Source organism: Microcaecilia unicolor, unplaced genomic scaffold (genome assembly GCF_901765095.1).
Source record: "Microcaecilia unicolor unplaced genomic scaffold, aMicUni1.1, whole genome shotgun sequence".
NCBI classification, from domain to species: domain Eukaryota; kingdom Metazoa; phylum Chordata; class Amphibia; order Gymnophiona; family Siphonopidae; genus Microcaecilia; species Microcaecilia unicolor.
The window spans coordinates 38,066-62,722 of record NW_021963452.1 but is presented as its reverse complement, the minus strand read 5'-3'; the positions used below and the strand labels follow the sequence as shown (position 1 = coordinate 62,722).

The following is a 24,657-nucleotide window of genomic DNA, read 5'->3' as shown; positions in this document are numbered from 1 at the left end:
TGTTTGGAGAGGGAGGCATGATGGGAAGAGTTGCAGAGTAGGGGAGTGGTAGAGTTCAGACACCTTTTGGCATATCAACAGTTGCAGCATTCTATTCAATCCCTGGATGTAGACAGCCTGACTTTCCCTTTGGAACACCATTTACAGGTTGTTGTTTTTTTTTTAATTTCGAGATGGAAGCTTGTCAATTTCTTCTTTTCACAAAGAATTACAGTTACTTTCTTCTACTCTGTCGTCTTGAGAGGATTTTAATTTATAAATGCAGCCAAGATTCTGGTTTGCCTACCTCCTTTTTAGACTTTATTAAATTGATTAAATACATACCTGAAATATCAGTGAGTGCTAAATTGAGAGTCAGTTTTGTATTTTACATAGAGCTTATTTTACACAGGAGCAAGTATTTAAGATTGGTGGAGTGGGAAAACCAGTCTGCCCAAAATGTAATCAAGGTCATAATTCTTTTTTCCATGCTTTCTGGAAGGCCATCCTACGTTATTTTGAAGGACTTTGGGGCTGCTCTCTGCCGTTAACACAAGCAAGATTGCTCTTGGACAAATATGAAGCTTTTCATATTTCTAATCGTTATCATGTTCTCCTTCATAAAGCAGCAGCCTTGGGTAAGCAAATTATATTAGGGGTATAGATAGGTGAAGCAGAACCCTCCTATTGGGCCTGGAGAAACCGCCTGCATGCATTGATGTTACTGGAGCAGAGACAAGCCAAATGTTCTCCTAAATGGAAAAAGTTGTTTATGGCAATATAGGATTATATATATATTTTTTTTTCCAGTCTCTCCCAGACAGGGCTAGAAGCTTGATTTTGAACACACTTTAAGAAAGTGGCAAGGGTGGTGAGCAGTAGGAGATAAGCAGAGGAAGAGAGAAAAACCTCATTTATTGGACTACTTCTATTCCCTCCTTTAGTTTACATGGAGCTTTTTGATGGAGGTTTTTTCCACATTTTTTTTGGAGAGGAGTTCTCATCCAGCACACGCCTGAATACCTCTTATTTATTTATTTATTTTTCCCCTCATTTCTTGAAGTTCTTAAACTGCTGCCGGAAGGGATCAGAACACACCCTTCCAGTTTGTGCATTAACACCACATTTTTTTTTTTTTGGGGGGGGGGGGGGGGTTCTTTTTGTTCTTTGCACTATTATCTTATTTTCTTGAATAGTTCAGGGAAGGTTGGGTAAAGGGTAGGGAGATTTAGCCTGTTAAAAGATTGGTGACAGATATGATCTTTCTCTGTGCTCTTTTTATTTGCCTTTCTATGACTCTTGTTAATGGTTGTATTTCTCTATTTGTCATCAATAAAAATTGTTATATGCTAAAAATTTGGCATAACTTTTTAGAATCAAGTTTATTCTCTCCAAGTATTGATAAGTAATATAATCTTTTGGTTTGCTTAAGATACCTATTATTAATAAGTTTCCACCAATTTTCTTTTGCTGCGCCACTTCCTTTCCAAGTGCCTATATTCCCTCTTTAGCATAAGGGATTCTGATGAATACCATGCAGGGCACTTAGTTCAATTTATTGATTTTTCCTGTAAAGAAGAAATTTCCTCCAAGATTAATAGACTATCCCGATTTCAACTTCTATGAGAAATTTCACCTTTATCGAGTCTCACCTGCAACATATCAATTTTAGTCCAAAATTCCTTCTCATCTAATTTTCCTCGCAACCTAAAAACTTTTATTTTTTTTTAAATGACTCGGTCTTTTTACTTTCTTTCCAATTCAGAATAAATCGCAATGCAAAGTGATCCAACCCAAATAGTTGGCTCCCAAACTTAACAATACAAAAATCCCCCCTCCCCCTTGGTCATCTAACTTATATTTATAAGCAAATAAATCCAACTGATGTCCATAATATGTGTTGGCCCTAATCAAACCCTTTGAAACACATATGAATCAAAAAAATAAAAAAAAATTTAAAAAATCAAATTGTTCTTTAACCTTCCACTCCATGTCATCTAAATGCAAATTCACATCTCCAAATAAAAGTATCTTGTTACATTCCACATATATTTTAGCAATAAAATCCATATCTTGCTGCACCTGAGACCACTTATTTGGAGGACAATAAAATAATTCCTAAAACATCATGTAATATATCATCCTGGATCTTACATGCCATTATTTTAAGAAAAGGAGAAATAAAGAATGACTGAATTTGACATTAAAAAAAAAAAAAGATTTATACAGTAAAGCGATCCTCCCTTTTCTTTTTCTCTCTAGTAACGTGAATGAGTTTATATCCATTGGGACAAAGTTCTTTTATAGCTGGATCATCTTGAAGGCAGAGCCATTTCCCAACTATAATGCCCAAGCCAGGCTGATCTTTTATCCATGCTTTCACTACATCTAAATTTATTACATATTGTCTTGTATTAACATAGTAGACTGGAATTGGTACATAAACTACACTTGCTTGATCACAGTTAGTAATAGATTACTAACTATTCATGAACACAATGAGTGGACTGTTTTTACAGGGATTGAGATATCCCTGCAGCTGAGGACAGGTACCAGGGTACCAGCCAGGTGCTCTTACAGCACTCCCTTCAGGCCAGCATGCAGGAGTCAAAGACCCTCCCAGTAAGCTACTGTAAAGTGAGGGACAATTTGGCCTGTACTAGAAGTCTTCTACTTATATACATTATGACACACTGTATCTGCACTAGCAAAAAATAGTTACCATTGATTTAGAAAACATAAAAACTATAGGCTACTGCAGAATGGATATTTTTAAATATTCTGAAAATTACTTTTTCAAAACCATGAAATACACTAAGTTTTTGGTACTGTTTGGTAGCTTCTGATACCATTGTCTGGCATTTTATTTCTATCAATTAACAGGATACTAGCATGCATAAATGGAAAAACACAAGCATATTATATTCTTAAGATGTGTTATTTTTGTAATTCTACTTTTTATGGTGATTTATATACGGTTCATTTTATTAAAATAAGCTATAATCATTTAATTTGCTGCCTTCAACACAACACAGTAATAATCTGATACCTTTATTTATTTATTTTTAAAGACTAAAAAAATGATTTACCTTGGAATGCTGATCCTTTAACTTCATAAGTATACCTGGGTCATCCTTTTTGGAAGCCATAAGCAACCTGAACATTTGTTCTCTGTATTTGCTCATTATGAGCTCCAAAGCAGACTGATGTTCTTCAAGAGATGCTCGCAATTCTAATTTTAGAAAATATTTTACATTATGTATATATAATATGCATTTGAAACAAAAACATTAGAATTCTTAAATCCTCAAACTTAAGTGCACACCAAATCAAACATACACAAAGATTCAAAAATTAATTCCTTTCTGCTTTTGTTAGTAATTGCAATTTCCTAATACTAGGGTGCAAGGTCAAAATTGGAAGAGCACTGAAGTCTCACTATGGGGGTCTTCAGCTTTGCTCAAGTTATCTGCAGCAGGGCCCAAAGGAATAAAATGGGCCCTGCAGCAGATAACACGAGCTAAATTTTAGTAAAAGACCCCCTTTTATCAGAATGAGCTACTGTGAACTGGACCACTGTAAGGGAGGAGTAGCCTAATGATTAGTGCAGTGGCTTGAGAAACTGGGTTCTATTTGCACTGTAGCTCCTTGTGACTCTGGGCAAGCCATTTAACCCTCCATTGCCCCAGGTACAAAATAAGTACCAGTATACAATATGTAAACTGTTTTGATAACTACAGAATGTTGGTATATCAAATCTCAACCCCCTTTTCCTTTCTAAGAAAGCCATCGGGCTCAAATAGAAAAATGTCCAAAAAATCCAAATCACAATTTTTTGAAACCTATTTTTAAGACTGTTTTCTATGCTGTTCGTATGCAGTGTATCCAAATCAAAAAGGGGGCGTGTTGGGGGTGTGATCTGGGCGTTCCTAAAACATGTACATTTTTCTGCCATAATGGACCAAAGCAAAAACATCCGGGGCTAAAAAATTTATGATAATTTGGTCTAGAACCGTTTCAATCATGACTAAGTCACAAAAAGGTGCCCTAAGTGACCAAATGACTATTGGAGGGATTAAGGCATGATCCCCTCTTTACTCGCCAAGTTGTCACTTACCCCCTCCCACCCCCCAAAGGTGTGAAAAACAATGCATACCAGCCTCTATGACAGCTTCAGATGTTATGGCCAATCCTATTAGAGCAGCAAGCAAGCAGGTCCCTGAAGTAGCCTGGAAGTGCACTGCAGAGCAGCAGACCCAAGCCCATATCCTACTTAACTGTTACACTTGTGGTGGAAAGTGTGAGTCCTCCAAAACCCACCAAAAACCGATTATACTCACATATACAGAGAAACCTACAGACATAAGGGCTATTGTACTGGGTACAGTAGGTTTTTGGAGGGCTCACCGCTCACCATACAATATAAGGGGTTAACAGCGAGATGTGTACCTGGGACCTTTTATGTGTGAAGCCTACTGCAGTAGAAAATGCTGTCACTTGCTTTCAGTGAAATACAGGCCAATGGCTCAGGCTTACAGCTAAGAGCTAGGCCTCTAAGAATCAAAGATCACCTCTGACACAGATACATTTCACTGCAGCAAATGCTGAAGTAAGCAACTGAGAGCAGAGGGAAGGGGGAATCTGCTCTATAAACAACAGCTGGATTGGCGCTAGCAAGAAAGTCATGAGCAAGGATGTTTTGGCTAGTGGAAGATAGTAGTGAGTCAGGTGCAAGTAGGGGGGGGCGGGGCGGAAGGGAACAAAATGACATGTGAAGTCATTAATTAACAGATGTTGACATGAACATCATTTGTTGATACTTAGAGCTTGGAAACATGTGAAGTCATTGTCATCACCCGATAATGGGCAAAGACTGCTGGTGAGAAAGTGGGGGTCCATAGGAATGAATGGTACAAGAAAGGTATAAAAAGATGGTCTGCTAGGGTATCAGAGTAGAAGGCAGAAGAGAGAAGACAGACTGCACCTGCTGTGTCGCGAAGCGCTATTCCACCATGTTCCAGATACGAATGCCTAATTGCCTGTATTGCCTTTGGTGAGATGCTAATAAACTATCTTCTTATATCCCAGTGTGTCCTTCTGATTATGGAGCTTGTTAGTACTCAGACTGTTTAAAACGGTCTGAGAAGATACGAGGTCAGAGTAATTAATCATGTAGGGAGAACACGCAATTATTTACACTCTCTAGGGTGCCCCACTTCTCCACTGGGTGTGGCCAGTTTACTAAGAATGCTGCCCCCTCCCCCATACATCCCAATCGCTTTAGATGTCATATCGAAAATGTCCCTCCATATTGTTTAAGAAATATGTGCTAACAGTTGAAATTGTGCTCTGTATAATTGGTTTAATTTTATTTTGATTTATTTACAGATTTGTATTTTTTTGTTGTATTATCCAAATTGTATTCATCTGTATTATGATCACTTCTAGTTTTCTTATTATGTAATCCACCTCAAACTAATTTTGGTGTAGGCTGAAAAAAAATGTATTTAACATGAAAGTCCTTAAAGGTACTTAATAATGTAGATGCATGGAAAGTTAGCAATAAGTTAAACAAGTTTACATTACGCAAATTCTTTTCTAAATACATTTTTTTTTTAGCATTATCTAAACTGGGGGTATCAAACTGCCATGAAGAGCTCCAAACTGGTCAGCTTTCAGGACATCACTAATGAATATGCCCGAGATATATTTGGATGCAGTGGGCTGCAACAAATAAATATTACTGGTAATTTATATTGCTAGTTATTACGAATGGGAAATAAGAGCTAAGTTTCTCTAAGCTTTTAATCTAAGGCCAGGATTAAAATACAAGTTAAACTTCACTAGCTTGAATTGAAAAACTAGGCTTAGGGGAAGATTTTAAGGTTATTTAGGTCAACTTTAAAAAAGGGTAAAATAAGTTAGGGATTCCTAGTACTAAATTTAACAGTTAGTGAAAAGGAAAGTTAATGGGGTTTTTTTTGCTGAAACAGATGGGGCAAGCTCTAAGGTTCTAGAAGGCTGGCCTTAGGGCTAAGGCACAACATACATTGCACTGAATGAAAGTCATGTTGATATGATTAACAATGGTAAGGGATATGAATGAGCAAGACTGTGCAGCAATGTAGAGTTTATTGAAGATAATCGTCTCTAGATTTTCGTATATAGAGAAAGCTAGCTTAGGGGTAGGCGGGTGTAGGAAGAGGTGTGCAGGAAGGGACTATAAAGTCCAATAAATATAGCAACTTATATAGAGGCCAGAACCTCTGCAAGTGAAAGGAACGGGAGTTTTTTCCCCCCTTTAGAATAGAGATGGAGGTTAAGTCAGCAGATTATCAAGGAGATATTAAGAAAGAGGGACACAAAAGGTAGAAGTAGTTTAGAACCTATGAATCAATCCAAAACAGAAACATCTGAAAATATATAAATTCTGAAAAGCTGGTCGAGGTAAACCACGTATTATGTTCTGCATTACCAATGTTGGACTGTTGGCTGCTATTATATGTTGTCAATGCTAAATAAAGACCTTTATAAATAATTTAAAAAAATAATTCTGAAAAGCTTAGCTTTTAGGCATGAAGTACTCCAAAAGTGTGTGCTTTTCAGGAGTTTCCAAATATCTAGGAAGCTGCCCCTCCCTTAAAAGACAAACTACTATGCACCAGGTACAAAGGGAACCAAATTAAATTAAAATCAAATCTCAGTCAACACTATTATTCAAAATTCAGATCTGGTAATAAAAGTACCTTTATTAAACAATCAATTTCAGGATAAACAGAATTTGGTTTTGTTTAAGAAAATATTAAAACAGCATTTGCTGATGCAGGCTCTGAATTGATTTTCTGACTTTTTTATATGTATATATTTTTGTCTAATGTAATTTTTGTATTATTATGTGTGTGTGTATATTGTGCTCTGATCTAGATAAGAGCAGAATATAAACGGCAATAAATTAAAACACAAAGTAAGAGCAGTTATAAGTCAGGAGGCGACAGACTACTTTTGAAGAAAGGTGGGAGAGGGGAGAACACAATATGGACATTTAAATATTTATGCGGCATAATGCACAGGAGAAAGGAACCTCTGGAACGAGGGGGCAAAGGATAAAAGGTGAAAGGGGATAGACTCAGAAGTAACCTGAAGAAATACTTCTTCACGGAAAAGGTGGAGAATTTGTGGAATGGACTCCCAGTGAAGTGGTGGAGAGCAGTATCTGAATTGAAGAGAGCTTGGGACAAGGATCTCGAAAGGGAGTGATATATTAAAATATATTTCTTTATTAAATCAATACAATTTTCCTAAAATAAAATCCATTCCCTTAACCCATAGTTATTAACCAATCCATACACCAATACATTTAAAACCATCCAGGTGGTGGGGTAGTCAAATACCAGTGATGCGGTGGTGAGCTAGAACTACCCCACCACCTGGATGAGCCAAATTCAAGACCCCTGATGACACTTTTATAGCGAAACATGAGCATGTTGGGTCCTGGTCGTATGGTGGAATACTATAAGAATTGGAGAGATTGAAACTCTAATACAAATGTAACCACAATTTCAAAAAATATATATATCTGGAACACATGACACTGCTAATGGTGAAAATGGACAGTTTTGGATGTTGCTGACTGATATCATCAATGGTTATTCAAGATTTATCACTAACGTTACAATGGTTGGTTGAAAAAAAGGACAGAACTATTTTATAAGTTGGTGATTCAATGAGTCTGATTTGAAGCAAGGCTAAATCTTGTGGGAGACTCTGGAGCAGTGGATTAACACATGATTAAAGAGCTGTGATCACACATTGATGTAAAAGATTGCCAGATATATGCTATTTGAATGTGTATTGAAAGAGTAATGTGGAGAATTGTTTGGTTTTAAATGTATTGGTGTATGGATTGGTTAATAACTATGGGTTAAGGGAATGGATTTTATTTTAGGAAAATTGTATTGATTTAATAAAGAAATATATTTTAAAATGTAAAACAGTTACTAGTGAATAATTTGTAATATAATGTGTAACTAATTATAGAGTTGAGACCTAGATTGTAATTGTAAGGGAGTGATAGGGAGAGAAGACGGCATGGATAGGCAGACTGGATAAGCCATATGGTCTTTGTCTACATTTTTTTATGTTTCTATTCGGCGGTTCTTCAGCTCATTTGGAAGCCAAGTCACCCCAATTTAAAAACTGGTGAAGACTACTGCTTTAGGCTCTAGTGCTGGAAGCAGGTGGATGAGCAACGGGTAGGGGATAAAACATGCAGCTGCTGGGGGTAGGTGATGTATATCACAGAGGCCATAGCAAGGCGCAAACCCTTTATAATTCTAGTTTTTATTTTAATATTGCAATTTTGCTTTTCTTGAGTTGGGAGCAGATCTGGAAAAGCAAGACAGCTACACAACTGTATTTTTTCTGGTAACTAACTTTCTAAGGCTGTAGAAATTTGTGGTTTGACATTTGGCCTGTGCTAACTTAGTTACCTGGTCAGCAACTAAGAGACACAGACTCCTATGACTAAGGACGCCTGCTGTATCCAGATAAACAATCAGAAGGAGAAGTGGGTGTGGGTAAAACTGTAGGCTCAGCAAGAGGGTGAAGGGGGCTAATATGATGACTATGCATACCAAGGACATAGGTCAACCCATATCAAATGAAAATGTATGTTTTATATGACAGGTTTTAAACTGTCAAATAAATAATAGAAGTTGGAATATGATAGAATGTGCTGGAACAGGATTTTACCACAAAAGGAATAGAATGTTCTGGAAATATGAATATTCATTAAGTAGGAAGGGTAATTAAGAAAATGAAGAAGGAAAGAAAATATATATAAGAGGAAATAGAACTAAGGATAGGGGGCCTCAGTGCGTCTACACTAGTAGGTGGACATATTGACAGCTCCCAGGGAAAACTCTATTTGCTACATATTATATTCTATTGGGGATTTTATTTTCTTTAAGATCTAAATAATTGCTTATTAGCTTCTTTATATTGACTTCTCTGAATAAACATTTATTGAATCTAATACTTATTTAGTAGCCAGAGTTTTTTCTTGCCTGGGGGAGTAAAGATTTACTTGAGGGTCCAACCCCCCAGGAGACCTCCAGAAGGCTACTCATGTCTCTGAGGCACAGACAGGAATGCAGTGGGCAATGGAGAGAGGCTTGCAGCCTCTAGGGGGTAGGTAGGTACACTGCCCACCCACCCCTATCAACTGCACTTTTAGCCTCTCTCCCATTTAATTTATTTGAATTTATTTACCGCTTTTTTGAAGGAATTCACTCAAGGCGGTGTACAGTAAGAATAGATCAAACATGCAATAGGTAATTACAGCAGTAAAAATATTCAAGTAACAATACAAAATATGGCATGGTATACTACTTGCAATGACAACACAATACGTAATAGAACATTATAATTGTACCAATTATAATAGTGAAGGGTAAGGCAAAGTTGTAACATATAGATGAGTAAGAAAGTAGGAAGAATTAGAAAGTAAGGTGACTGATTTGAAGAAAGTTGCACATGAGGTCAGAGAGATGGTTAAATATTATCTCAGTTAGGCTAGGAGTGGATAAACATGTCCCGCTGCAGTATGTGCAGCCCAAGTCAATCCTTGTGTGTGTGAGAGTGAGACTAACAAGTTAGTTACTTCTTCCATTAAAGGCTTGGTTGAATAGCCAAGCTTTCACCTGCTTCCTGAAGTAGAGATAGTCTTGTGTTAAGTGGAATCTTTCAGGCAATGTATTCCAGAGTGTGGGAGCTACTCCGGAGAAGGCTCGCTTGCGGGTATCACATTGTGTAATGTCTTTTGGAGAGGGTGTAGTTAGTGAAAGTCCTTGGGAGGACCTTAGTGTCCTTGGCGGTGTGTGAAGGATCATCCTATTCTTCAGATACTCAGGGCCATTTCCTTTCAGGGCCTTGAAGATCAGAGTTTTAAATTGAGCCCTGTATTGTACTGGTAGCCAATTAAGTTTTTGCAAAAATGGTGTGATGTTGTCATGTCACTTGCAACCTTCTATGAGTTCTGCTGCATTCTGAACTAACTGGAGCTGGTGCAGGCCCTTTGTAGTCAGACCATTGTGTAGTGCATTGCAGTAATCCAGTCTTGATGTTACCATGGCATGCACAACTGGGATAAGATTTACCTTATTGGATGTAAGGAGAGAGGCAGCGTAGCTGTCACAAATAGTAGAAGCAGCTCTTGAAGGTTGTTTGGATTTGGGGAATTGGAGTAAGTGTTGAATCTAACTGTATTCCAAGGTTCCTGACTTGTGATTTGAGGGGGAGTTCATACTTCCCAAAAGGGATTTTGATGTCAGGTATTTATCCACTTATGTTAGGGACCCAGAGAAGCTCGGTTTTACTTGGGTTCAGGCAAAGTTTGTTGTGTTAAGCCTATTCTTGAATTGATGTTAGACAAGTAATCAGTTTATTCAAGGCTGTAGGTAAGTCAGGTTCAATGGGTATGAGTAGCTGCACATCATCCGCACAGATGTAGAACTGAGTGTCCACTGACTGAATCAGCTCAGCTAGTGGCTTGAGGTAGATATTGAACAGAATAGGTGACAGTATCGATCCTTGTGGTACCCCGCAGGTCAGTGTCCATGGTGGTGATGCGTTGCTGCCAAACATTATGGATTGTTGCCTGTCTGATAGGATCTGACCCTGACAAGTACTGTACCACTGATACAAGTACTGTACCCACTGATACCTGTTTCTGTCAGTCATGCTAGCATTGCCTCAGCAAATGCAGCCTAAAGCCTCTCTCCTTTACCAGATATGCTGCAGGTGAATGGTCAATGGAGAAGAGCAGTAACCTCTTATTCACATCTTCCCTGCTACTGTAATAGCATGATGCACATCACATTAAGCATATTATGAATGAGTGATTCATGAATGTGCATAAATAATTCCAGTTGTTCATGCTGGATTCTCTGCTACAGACCGTATTCTTTAATGCTCACAGACCCCCCTGTACACTAAAATTATTATTCTGTGCTGGACTGCAGAAGATGACAGCTATAAAGCGTTTAAATATATATGTTGGTTGAATGTAATAAAATCCCCCCTTGAGGGGGACCAATGACAATTCTTCTTTGCCTTTGCTTGATGCTTGGCATTGGGATTCCTTGGTGCCAAAGCTAACGTCAAATCCACACGCCTCCTAGATGTCTAGTCTGATGATGACCAGTCCCTGGGCATGGCCTTAGCGTTCAATGTCAAGGCAGGCGAAGACCTCCTCAATGGGGGTGCACTCCCTGTGTCTGACACAGCTCTAGCAACCGTCAGGATGGATGCTTCCAATGCCAACATCAATGTTGACAGATCGGACTTAGTGCTAAGGTTTCTCATGCTGGGCCTCTCAAGCTTTCTGGGGTTTTTCTGCATATGCAAGCAAAGAACACAGAGGCCTCATGGTCCCAGGTACCAACTATGGAGACCATTCCTAGAGATGACCCTGATGCACTGGGCACAATGCTTAACACCACTGGGAACTTTTTTTTTTGGACATGAAGGGGAAAACTGCCAATTGCAAAAATCAAACGGCTCAATGGTGAGGGTGTAGGAGCTCACCTGCAGTCAAAATGAATGATGTTACCTAGCCTATGCTGAAGCCTAAGAGGGCCTTTGGAGGCAAAAAAAATAAAAGAAACTTAAACTGCCCGAAACGGCTAGAATTAAACTAAAGGGGTAAAGGGGAGGGGGGAGGGGTACAACAAGGAAAACAAAAAGGAAAAAACCCTGTGGGAAGGCATCATAAACAACAAAAAAATTCTCAGAAGCGCTGAAGAGAGACCAGCAACATGATACTGCTTCGCGGGAAACCGTGACAGATGGTCCTGAGTCGCACATTTGGTGGGAAGGCACTCACACGTGCATGGTGGGTCACTGCCAAAAGCCTCTGAAAGAGATATTACTATAGGCAGCATCCACACCGGGGCTCCATCAGATTACGTTACCCACATGTAAGGAATGTTGTCACGCTTGTCCCCTGAGAATGCAATTGTTACTAAAATTGAAGACAAGGGGGGGAGGGTACTGAGAAGAAAGGAATTATGGCAGACAGTCATGAGATAAAATTAGGAAAGACCTGGGTAAAAAGCCAAGTCTCGAGAGCAAATTTAGTGAGAGAAGACATTAAATGGTCAGGTGACAGTGCAGTCCAAAGAGAGGGAAATACAGCATAAAGCGGTAATTTGTGGAATCAAGGCAAAAAGATGAAAAACAGAGGGAACAGCATGCAAACTGGAACTTGAATTGACAACAAAACAAATACAATCAAAACACTCCTAACAATCTACTCCCTTTCACTGATCCACCTAACATTATTTTCTGTAAGTGGGATGGGTAGTATCATACCCATCCTACAAAAATCACCAAAGGCTGATCAAACACTCCACACTTCACGAAACTGACACCCATCAAATTAAAGGAAGACTATCTAAACACGGACAATACCAACAAAGTGGAAGGAAAGATCACAACAAACACACACCACCCAAGGAACGACAACTAACAAAAATCCACATATCAGCCCCATACCAAACTAGCCAAGTGGGCTACATTAACGCTAGGTCCGTAGTTAACAAAACAACAACAACAACAACATCAGACTGGATCAGCTCAGAAAACCTCGATCTTAGCCTCATCAACGAAACATGGATCCACGATCAAAGGGACCCGATAATCCTTGAACTATGCCCCCCAGGTTACAAAATCACTCACTGGACCAGAACGGAAAAGAGAGGAGGAGGCATAGCAATAATCTACCAAACCCAATTCACCACCGAAACCATCGCCGAATCCATAACACCCCAACTAGAAATTGCATCATTCAGAATCCATAACAAATCCCTGATCGATCATCTGAACTGTGTCCTGTTTTACAGACCACCCGGTAACTGGAACGAAAGCCAGCCTATTTTCACGGACTTCATCTCAAACACTTGCGTAAATAACTCCAATATATTAATACTAGGCGACATAAACCTTCACCTAGAAGACCCCAACTCCACCAACGCATGTGAATGTAAAGACTTCCTACAGTCCTGGGATCTCAAATGGCCTCACATGCAAGCTACCCACATCAAGGGACACACACTAGACCTCTTATCACACAAACTGTCCACAGACCATAACCTGTTAATAACAGACATCAAATGGACAGAAACACCTTGGACCGACCACTACAAATTGAACCTATCCCTAAACTGGCGGAAGAAGGGACTAAACCATTCACCAGCACACACAACTTACACCACGAGAGGGCAAATTGATTCACAAGTATTCTGGCAACTGATATATGACCACGAATGGAAAACATGAACAGACTCCATCCATACACTACCTCAATCATTGGGAGGATAGATGCAGAACCGTACTAAACAAAATAGCACCCTTAAAGACAAGAATATCAAGACGACAAAACTCAATACCATGGTTCAATGATGAATTTTAAAAAAAAAATCAACACAATCCAGGAAATTTGAACGAGCATGGAAAAAAAAAAAAAAAAAAAAAAGATGAACACACACTCAATGCATGGAAACAAACACAGAAAATACAAATATGCAATAAGACAAACCAAAAGGTCCTATTACAAAACTAAAACAGGACCGGATTACAAAGATCTGAAGAAACTATTTCAACTCATAAATAAGTTATTAGACACCACCCCTATCACCACAACCAACACAGACATCCCACCCGCAGACAAACTCACTAATTACTTTAACGAAAAGAAAAAAATAAAATTATGCAGCACACTTCCTCAGCACAACACCGACATCGAAAAATTCTTCAACGAACTGGACCTAATCCCTGGTGGATGCCAAGCTGACCGTATCAGGTCAACATTTACTCTCCTCACCACCGAATCAGTTACAAAAGCGATAGGTTTGCAACACCCACTGCAAACTGGATATATGTCCCAGTCATCTACTCAAATCCGCCCCCGACCGCTTCATAGTAGACCTCACATCCCACCTAAACTTCATGCTACAACAAGGTCTCTTCCCCGAGGAATATGGTAACATCCAACTCACCCCAATACCTAAAGACACCAAGAAAAACACAAACGATCTAACCAACTACCGTCCAGTTGCACCTATCCCACTAGCAGTCAAACTGATGGAGAGCTTGGTGACCAAACAGCACAGTCAGGATTTCGCCCCCACCATAGTACTGAAACTGTCCTAGTCACTCTCCTGGCCAAATTCAAGCAAGAAACAGCCACAGGTAAAAGTATACTTCTCCTCCAATTCAACATGTCAAGCGCATTAGACATGGTCAACCACAATATACTACTAAGACTCCTTGGCCACTTCGGGATTGATGGAAATGTACTTAACTGGATAAAGGGTTTTCTAACCACCAGAACTTACCAAGTAAAATCAAACTCAAATATATCACCACCGTGGAAAGCTACCTGTGGAGTACCCCATCACCATTATCACCAATAATCTTCAACATGATGAGGATTCCACTGGCAAAGTCCCTATCCAACCGAGGCCTCAACCCGTTCATATATGCAGATGACGTCACAATCTACATTCCCTTCAGTCATGACTTGACAGAAATAACCAATGAAATCAATGACGGCCTGAACATCATGGACTCCTGGGCAAATTCATTCCAAATGAAACTGAACACTGAAAAAACACACTGCCTCATCCTCTCATCTCAACATAACAAGTACAAACCCGCAACCATAAACACCCCAGAACACACCCTCCCTACCTCAGACAGCCTAAAAATACTCTGAGACATAAATCGACCACAACCTTACCCTTGAGAGCCAAGTAAACTCCATAATAAAGAAAATGTTCTATTCAACGTGGAAACAAACGAATAAAACCGAGGGAAATTTTTCGAAACCTAATACAATCAATGTGCCACGCAGATTACTGCAACGGAATCTATGCGGGATGTAAAGAGCAACTCGCAAAAAAACTCCACCGCCCAAAACACAGCTGCCAGGCTGATATTTGGTAAAACACACTTCGAAAGTGCTAAACCCCTCCGAGAAAAGCTGCATTGGTGCCCAAACAACGAATCATCTTCAAAATTTGCACCTTTGTCCACAAAATTATCTACGGCGTAGTCCCAGGATACATGACAGACCTCATAGATCTACCAACCAGAAACAGAATCGGATCATCATGATCACACTTAAACTTACATTACCCAAATTGCAAAGGACTTAAATACAAAACAACTTACGCATCCAGCTTCTCCTACATAAGCGCACAACTATGGAATGGACTCCCAAAAGTTGTGAAAATAATCCATGACCACCTAAACTTCAGGAAATCACTAAAAACCACCCTCTTCAAAAAGGCTTACCCCACCGATCCAACGTAAATCCCCACTCCCAGAAACACAGCATAACCAATGATCATACTGGACAATATACAATCCTCATTCCCTTCGACCCTCATGGTGCCTGATATACACCTACCTCATTCGATCACAACATAACCTTGTATTTGTTATCAACCGACTGGCGAAGCCACATTGAGCCTACAAATAGGTGTGAAAATGTAGGGTACAAATGTAACAAATAAATAAATAAGTGTATGGGCAGGTTGATAAGATATTCAAAGCAGCTGAGAGGTAAACTGGAAGAACAGAGATGAGTCAAAAGAAGGATTTTATACCTATTATGTAGAGAATGGGAAGACAATGTTATTCAAAGAGATATGTAGAAACATGGTCAGAACATTTTGCATTAGAAAGCATCTTCACAGCCATTATTTTGGATCAACTGAAAAAAAAAGTAGATAGGCAGGGAGACCAATGAGAAAAGAATTACAATAGTCTTGAGCATGAAGTAATGTAACCAAAGCTTTGGAACAAAAGTATGGTCTGAATTAGCTAATCTTCAAGGCAAAAAAGGATTTCTCACCAACCAAAGAAATGTGAAAGGAAAGAGACAGATCAGCATCTAGAAAGATACCAAGTGACCAAATGGATTAATGGGAACAGACTCCATAAAGAAGAGGTTGAAAGTAAGGTGGGGAACCAAACGGCAAACCAAACCAAATGGCTTCAAATCTATGTGGATTCAGACACATCTTATAGTTATTCTTCTGGCTTTCACAGCATATTGCTTATTCCACTTTTTCTGTAATTTAAGGGTCCATGCAAGAAAGGCAATCTAATGTGAGGCGCCAAAATTTTGTGTGTTAAGGGCAAATTCTATAGCAGCAATTTAGCGCATAATTGAATACTAGCATAACCACTTACACCATGCCCATAGTAGGTGTAAATGTGTGCTTCTAAATGTGGCACCCTGTACACAACTCAAAGTGTGTACTAGAATAGTTGAAACAACCCATGACTTGCCCATGCCCTCCCATGTGAATGCCCCTATGCAGTTACGCACTAGACAATTTACGCGCACACTTTAAAGTGCCAACCATGGGCCAGTAAAGTTACATACATAAGTGGTATTCTTTCACTGTATGCACATTTATACAATTAGAGGGCTAATGTATTATGTTGGATATATACAACAACAAAAAAAAAAACCAACCTCTTCGCTACCCAAGGGCTTCTGCTCCATATCAAATTACAAACCCTGATGATATATAAGCATTCAGGCTGAAACAGGCAGCCATCTCAGAAAAAGCTGATGTTCTAAAATTAACCTCTCCGCTTAAAAGCCCTCTAAACTAGGAAAAACAAAACCATGCAAGGTGGTTAGTACAAGTTGAATTGGGATGGGGGAAAAACCCAATCTCATCCACAAACATTCCTTCAAAGCAAGAAAAAAAACAAAACAAAAACACTAGGCTGCCAAGTACATACAACCTTAGGTTTACAACACAGAAAACTCAGAGACTCTGTTCCAGAAGGGCTAACAAAGGGGAATAGCCCTTTGGCAGCACTCCAATTGCTGCATGCCATTTCTTTAAGCTATTCAGGAAGCATCCAATTATATCACTGTATGGGGAGTGGAGCTCTATCCCTCCTCCCTTAGCATGCCATTTCCCTCAGGTCCTGCCTGAGATTAGTTACAGCAAGTTCAACAAGCACATATTTGTGCGTGTTTTTAGAAGAATACAGTTATGTCCACTTTTGGGGGATCTATTTAATAAATATTAGGATTTATTAACCACCTTTATGAAAAGATTCACGAAGGCAGTGTATAGTATACCTTGACATAACCAAAATGAAATTTGGCCTCATTCTCACTGCATACTTTATATCTGATCTCTTTCTGGGGAGAACTGTACATCAAAAAGAATCAGCAATTTCAGTAGATGCTACCTTCCACAACTGTGTTTCCCAGAACTTCACTAGTCCACTCAAATAAGGTGTGATCCATTGTTCCAATTCTAATTTATACCATACTGTCAACTTAATAAACTTGGATGGCACTTTCATGAACAAATTATCTAGCAAAGTGAAACCAAGCCTCACCTATGTGCCTTTTACCAGAGAAGAGAAATAATGCCAAATTTGAAAATACTGGAACAATAATTGAACAGGCCCATCTCTGTTTAATCTGCTGGAATGAGGGTGAACCCTCCTGGTTCCAATTCTGCAAACTGTTCTATATAGACAGTCTTTACCCTATCATCTCTGAATCCTGCCTCCTTGTCTTGCTATAAGCAATACAACAATGATCAGTCAGTGCAGCATTTAGATTCAGAATGAAATGCATTAAAAACCAAGAAAGGGTGGAGGAAGTGACGTCACGCTACAGAATGGAGCAGTGAAAACGAAGCTCCCGCTGATCAGCATTAAAAAAAGCATTTAAGTAGCGATCCTTACCCCGCAAATCGGCTGAAAAGCATAGCGACTGACTGGGGAAAAAGAACGAATCCAAATGATGTCGCAAGCGAAGGCAAAATTGCCGGATCTAGCAGCGTTCTCATATAAACAACAGAAAGGGAGAACGGAACAAAATGGCGCCCATAGCACGAGAGGGGATCATGAAAATGCAGAGCGAGCACGCGATGAGCCCTCAAATGAAAGAATGGAGGTAGAACCAGAGATTTGGGAGAAGCTCTGCTCATGGTTTCAAGAGATTAAAACGGACCTCAAAGAAGTGCGAAGGGACTTTGCCCAGTTGAGCGCGGAGCTGCGAGGTGAAATAACTGAGCTAGGAAATCGAGTCCTGGAGATAGAAAATGATCAAGAGGAGCAGGGAGAGGCGATGAAAGCTATGGAGCAACAACTGGAGGAGAGGAAAAGTGAAGCCAGATACCTCCTAGACAAAGTTGAGGACTTAGAGAATAGGAGCAGACGCTCCAATATAAGAATTCAGGGGGTACCTGAAACGCCTGAATTTAACAATTGTGAAGAGGTGGTGAGATCCATTGCAGCGCAATTATTATCTAATGAGTCTGAATGCTATGATAAAACAACAATCAGCATTGAACGTGCCCATAGGGCACTGGGTATGCGGAAACAGAATCAGCCGAAGGACATAGTGGCGTGTTTTACAAAATTCACAGTGAAAGAAGCAGTGATGAAGAAGGCAAGAGGGGCAGCCCCTATAACTTGGGAGAGCTACCCGATTGAATTATACCAGGACTTATCAGCTTTGACCCTTAAACGAAGGGGAGAACTCCGTCCGTTGACAGCGCAGTTGAGAGAGGAAGGAGTGTCATATAAATGGCAGTACCCATTTGCCCTAACCTTTTTTCAAGAGGGAAAGCAAAGGAGAGTGGCGTCAATAGAAGAAGCGCAGGAATATCTGAAGCGAAGGGAGACTACAGAAGATACTCCACAAGATGAGCAAGGAACGGGAGTCTGCCCCCCAAAACCCAAATGGCAAAGGGTATCGCAAGGCCGGGGACGCCTCCGACGACAAATATCGGGCAAGCAAGCACATTCACAAACGGGAAAATGATATGGACAATAGACTGACTGGAGAGGAGTCATATGACTGATCACTGGAACAAGTTGGCAAAGAACTATATCAATAGGAGGGGAAGGAGAAGTCACTAGAGCGAGCTGAGAGACGGGAGATGACGTTGCTCCTCTCAGCTAGAGGCATGTATCCAGAGGTGAATGGGACATGTCTTTTGTGTGAAAGGGGGGGAAGGGGGGGAGGGAAGGGAGGGGGGCAAGATGGGAGTATCTGGTGGTTGCTGACTAGGCTAGATCATAGGGGAAAGCAATATATGTTTCATTGTGTGACATGGAATGTTAAGGGCCTCAACTCGCCAATTAAGCGTAAGCGTATGTTTACAGAACTGTTAAAAATGAGAGGTGATGTAATTATGTTACAAGAAACGCATTTAAAAAAATGTCATGAGAAAATGATAGCCCACAAAAGATACCCAGTAATGCTCCACGCTGCGAACAGGCAGCGTCATAAAAAGGGAGCTACCAGGTACTTCTTAGCCAGGATCAGGTGACCCTCAGGGGGAGGAATGCTGGCTTCGGCCTAACCCCTGGTAAGCCTTTTCTTGGTTGAGAGGTGCCCAGCTCTCCCACCGGTTGCCTTCTCAGGTGCCGTGGAGGACTTGCAGCTCATCTGCATATCCTCGGAGCCTTCGCCGGAGTGACTCCCAGGTCCGTTCCGATCCACTCGGGGCCTCTGCTCAAGGTGCCTTCTAATAAGTTCTGGGAGAAGAGGATATTTCTCTGGTAAGTGAACAAATTTTGCTTGTGCTTTCGGAACTTGAAGATTGGGGTTTAAAGGAGGAACTGTAAGTTAGTGATAGGCTGATATCCTTAATACTTTAGCAAGTTTTAAATTACGGAAAAACTCAAAAAAAAAAACACTAAGATGGAGTCAGCAGTCCAGCAGCGAGAGGGGTGCTATCCAGTCTTTTGCATTGGGTGTCACATGTATGATTATCTCCCAATTGGTGAGGTGTCATATGTGTGTGCCCGATGCAAAGAGCTCCTAGCTCTCAGAGAACGTGTCCGTTCTCTTGAGGCTAGAGTAGCAGACTTGATGGAGCTGAGGGAGACAGAGAGGTACATAGAGGAGACCTACAGGGATGTTGTAGAGAAGTCCCACCTCCAGTCAGGTAGCCCCTGTGCTACCTTGGAGGAGGGAGGTCTCCTAGAAGGAGAGCATCACCCTAGTGAAGTAGGAAGTACTCCTGTAGCCAGGACCTGCCCACCAGGGGATGTATTATCCTTTCGCACCGAGGATATATCTCCAAATGTTGCCCGGGAGGGAAAGGTTAGGACAGCTGTTGTACTGGGTGATTCGATCATTAGGCATATAGATAGCTGGGTGGCTGGTGGACGTGAGGATCGCCTGGTGACTTGCCTGCCTGGTGCGAAGGTGGCGGACCTCACGCGTCACCTAGATAGGATTTTATATAGTGCTGGGGAGGAGACGGCTGTCTTGGTACATGTGGGTACTAATGACATAGGAAAATGTGGGAGAGAGGTTCTGGAAGCAAAATTTAGGCTCTTAGGTAGAAAGCTGAAATCCAGATCCTCCAGGGTAGCATTTTCTGAAATGCTACCTGTGCCACGCGCAGGGCCCAAGAGACAGGCAGAGCTCCAGAGTCTCAATGCGTGGATGAGACGATGGTGCAGGGAGGAGGGCTTTAGATTTGTTAGGAACTGGGCAACATTCTGGGGAAGGGGGAGCCTATTCCGAAAGGATGGGCTCCACCTTAACCAGAGTGGGACCAGGCTGCTGGCATCGGCGTTTAAGAAGGAGATAGAGCAGCTTTTAAACTAGAAATGGGGGGAAGGCCGACAGTCGCTCAAAAGAGCATGGTTCGGGATAAGGTATCTTTCAAAGATATCACCATAACAGGGAAGTTAGAGTATCCTGATAGTGAGGTTGCAAAAGAGATTGTAGTACATAAGTACATAAGTAGTGCCATACTGGGAAAGACCAAAGGTCCATCTAGCCCAGCATCCTGTCACCGACAGTGGCCAATCCAGGTCAAGGGCACCTGGCACGCTCCCCAAACGTAAAAACATTCCAGACAAGTTATACCTAAAAATGAGGAATTTTTCCAGTCCATTTAATAGCGGTCTATGGACTTGTCCTTTAGGAATCTATCTAACCCCTTTTTAAACTCCGTCAAGCTAACCGCCCGTACCACGTTCTCCGGCAATGAATTCCAGAGTCTAATTACACGTTGGGTGAAGAAAAATTTTCTCCGATTCGTTTTAAATTTACCACACTGTAGCTTCAACTCATGCCCTCTAGTCCTAGTATTTTTGGATAGCGTGAACAGTCGCTTCACATCCACCCGATCCATTCCACTCATTATTTTATACACTTCTATCATATCTCCCCTCAGCCGTCTCTTCTCCAAGCTGAAAAGCCCTAGCCTTCTCAGCCTCTCTTCATAGGAAAGTCGTCCCATCCCCACTATCATTTTCGTCGCCCTTCGCTGTACCTTTTCCAATTCTACTATATCTTTTTTGAGATACGGAGACCAGTACTGAACACAATACTCCAGGTGCGGTCGCACCATGGAGCGATACAACGGCATTATAACATCCGCACACCTGGACTCCATACCCTTCTTAATAACACCCAACATTCTATTCGCTTTCCTAGCCGCAGCAGCACACTGAGCAGAAGGTTTCAGCGTATCATCGACGACGACACCCAGATCCCTTTCTTGATCCGTAACTCCTAACGCGGAACCTTGCAAGACGTAGCTATAATTCGGGTTCCTCTTACCCACATGCATCACTTTGCACTTGTCAACATTGAACTTCATCTGCCACTTGCACGCCCATTCTCCCAGTCTCGCAAGGTCCTCCTGTAATCGTTCACATTCCTCCTGCGACTTGACGACCCTGAATAATTTTGTGTCATCGGCGAATTTAATTACCTCACTAGTTATTCCCATCTCTAGGTCATTTATAAATACATTAAAAAGCAACGGACCCAGCACAGACCCCTGCGGGACCCCACTAACTACCCTCCTCCACTGAGAATACTGGCCACGCAATCCTACTCTCTGCTTCCTATCTTTCAACCAGTTCTTAATCCATAATAATACCCTACCTCCGATTCCATGACTCTGCAATTTCTTCAGGAGTCTTTCGTGCGGCACTTTGTCAAACGCCTTCTGAAAATCCAGATATACAATATCAACTGGCTCCCCATTGTCCACATGTTTGCTTACCCCCTCAAAAAAAATGCATTAGATTGGTGAGGCAAGACTTCCCTTCACGAAATCCGTGCTGACTTTGTCTCATCAGTCCATGTTTTTGTATATGCTCTGCAATTTTATTCTTAATAATAGCCTCCACCATCTTGCCCGGCACCGACGTCAGACTCACCGGTCTATAATTTCCCGGATCTCCTCTGGAACCCTTCTTAAAAATCGGAGTAACATTGGCTACCCTCCAGTCTTCCGGTATTACACTCGATTTTAGGGACAGATTGCATATTTCTAACAGTAGCTCCGCAAGTTCATTTTTTAGTTCTATTAATACTCTGGGATGAATACCATCAGGTCCCGGTGATTTACTACTCTTCAGCTTGCTGAACTGACCCATTACATCCTCCAAGGTTACAGAGAATTTGTTTAGTTTCTCCGACTCCCCCGCTTCAAATATTCTTTCCGGCACCGGTGTCCCCCCCAAATCCTCCTCGGTGAAGACCGAAGCAAAGAATTCATTTAATTTCTCCGCTACGGCTTTGTCCTCCTTGATCGCCCCTTTAACACCATTTTCGTCCAGCGGCCCAACCGACTCTTTGGCCGGTTTCCTGCTTTTAATGTATCTAAAAAAGTTTTTACTATGTATTTTTGCTTCCAACGCTAATTTCTTCTCAAAGTCCTTTTTTGCCCTCCTTATCTCCGCTTTGCATTTGGCTTGGCATTCCTTATGATCTATCCTGTTACTTTCAGTTGGTTCTCTTCTCCACTTTCTGAAGGATTGTTTTTTGGCTCTAATGATTTCCTTTATCTTACTGTTTAGCCACGCCGGCTGACGTTTAGTCTTTTTTCCCTTTTTTCTAATACGTGGAATATATTTGTCCTGAACCTCCAGGATGGTGTTTTTAAACAGCATCCACGCCTGATGCAAGTTTTTTACTCTGCGAGCTGCTCCTTTCAGTCTTTTTTTCACCATTTTTCTAATTTTGTCGTAATCACCTTTTCTATAGTTAAGCGCTAGCGTACTTGATTTCCTAGTTTCACTTCCTTCAATGCCAATATCAAAACCGATCATATTATGATCACTGTTATCAAGCGGCCCTCGTATCGTTACCCCCTGCACTAGATCATGAGCACCACTAAGGACTAAGTCTAGTATTTTTCCTTCTCTTGTCGGCTCCTGAACTAGCTGTTCCATGAAGCTGTCCTTGATTTCATCAAGAAATCTTATGTCCCTTGCGTGTACAGATGTTACATTACCCCAGTCTATATGCGGGTAATTGAAATCCCCCATTATTATTGTGTTGCCCAGTTTGTTTGCGTCCCTGATTTCCTTTAACATTTCCGCATCCGTCTGTTCGTCCTGGCCAGGCGGACGGTAGTACACTCCTATCACTATCCTTTTCCCCTTTGCACATGGAATTTCAATCCACAGTGATTCCAAGGAGTGTTTTGCTTCCTGCAGAATTTTCAATCTATTTGATTCAAGGCTCTCGTTAATATACAATGCTACCCCTCCACCAATCCGATTCACCCTATCACTACGATATAATTTGTACCCCGGTATGACAGTGTCCCACTGGTTATCCTCCTTCCACCAGGTCTCAGAGATGCCTATTATATCTAATTTTTCATTTAGTGCAATATATTCTAACTCCCCCATCTTATTTCTTAGGCTCCTGGCATTCGCATATAGACATTTCAAACTATGTTTGTTGTTCCTAAGTACATCATGCTTAGTACTTGACAGTATTAATTGGCAATCTTTTGTCTGATTTTTATTGTTATTTAAAGATACCCGATCTACTACAATCTCTTTTGCAACCTCACTATCAGGATACTCTATCTTCCCTGTTATGGTGATATCTTTGAAAGATACCTTATCCCGAACCATGCTCTTTTGAGCGACTGTCGGCCTTCCCCCCATTTCTAGTTTAAAAGCTGCTCTATCTCCTTCTTAAACGGGTATCTTTAAATAACAATAAAAATCAGACAAAAGATTGCCAATTAACACTGTCAAGTACTAAGCATGATGTACTTAGGAACAACAAACATAGTTTGAAATGTCTATATGCGAATGACAGGAGCCTAAGAAATAAGATGGGGGAGTTGGAATATATTGCACTAAATGAAAAATTAGATATAATAGGCATCTCTGAGACCTGGTGGAAGGAGGATAACCAGTGGGACACTGTCATACCGGGGTACAAATTATATCGTAGTGATAGGGTGAATCGGATTGGTGGAGGGGTAGCATTGTATATTAACGAGAGCCTTGAATCAAATAGATTGAAAATTCTGCAGGAAACAAAACACTCCTTGGAATCACTGTGGATTGAAATTCCATGTGCAAAGGGGAAAAGGATAGTGATAGGAGTGTACTACCGTCCGCCTGGCCAGGACGAACAGACGGATGCGGAAATGTTAAAGGAAATCAGGGACGCAAACAAACTGGGCAACACAATAATAATGGGGGATTTCAATTACCCGCATATAGACTGGGTTAATGTAACATCTGTACACGCAAGGGACATAAGATTTCTTGATGAAATCAAGGACAGCTTCATGGAACAGCTAGTTCAGGAGCCGACAAGAGAAGGAAAAATAC

The 24,657-nt window shown here is 40.9% G+C and overlaps 1 protein-coding gene across 2 annotated transcripts in view; it reads right to left on the bottom strand.

Moving 5' to 3' along the window:
- The window catches only part of LOC115459331 (FGFR1 oncogene partner 2 homolog), a 67,488-nt gene that overhangs the window by 21,711 nt on the left and 21,120 nt on the right, over positions 1 to 24,657 (bottom strand). For both annotated transcript variants that reach the window (XM_030189173.1, XM_030189172.1), the window contains exon 4: positions 3,069 to 3,211. In XM_030189173.1, the coding sequence (XP_030045033.1) occupies positions 3,069 to 3,211 (143 nt within the window). The remainder of the gene's footprint in view (positions 1 to 3,068; positions 3,212 to 24,657) is intronic.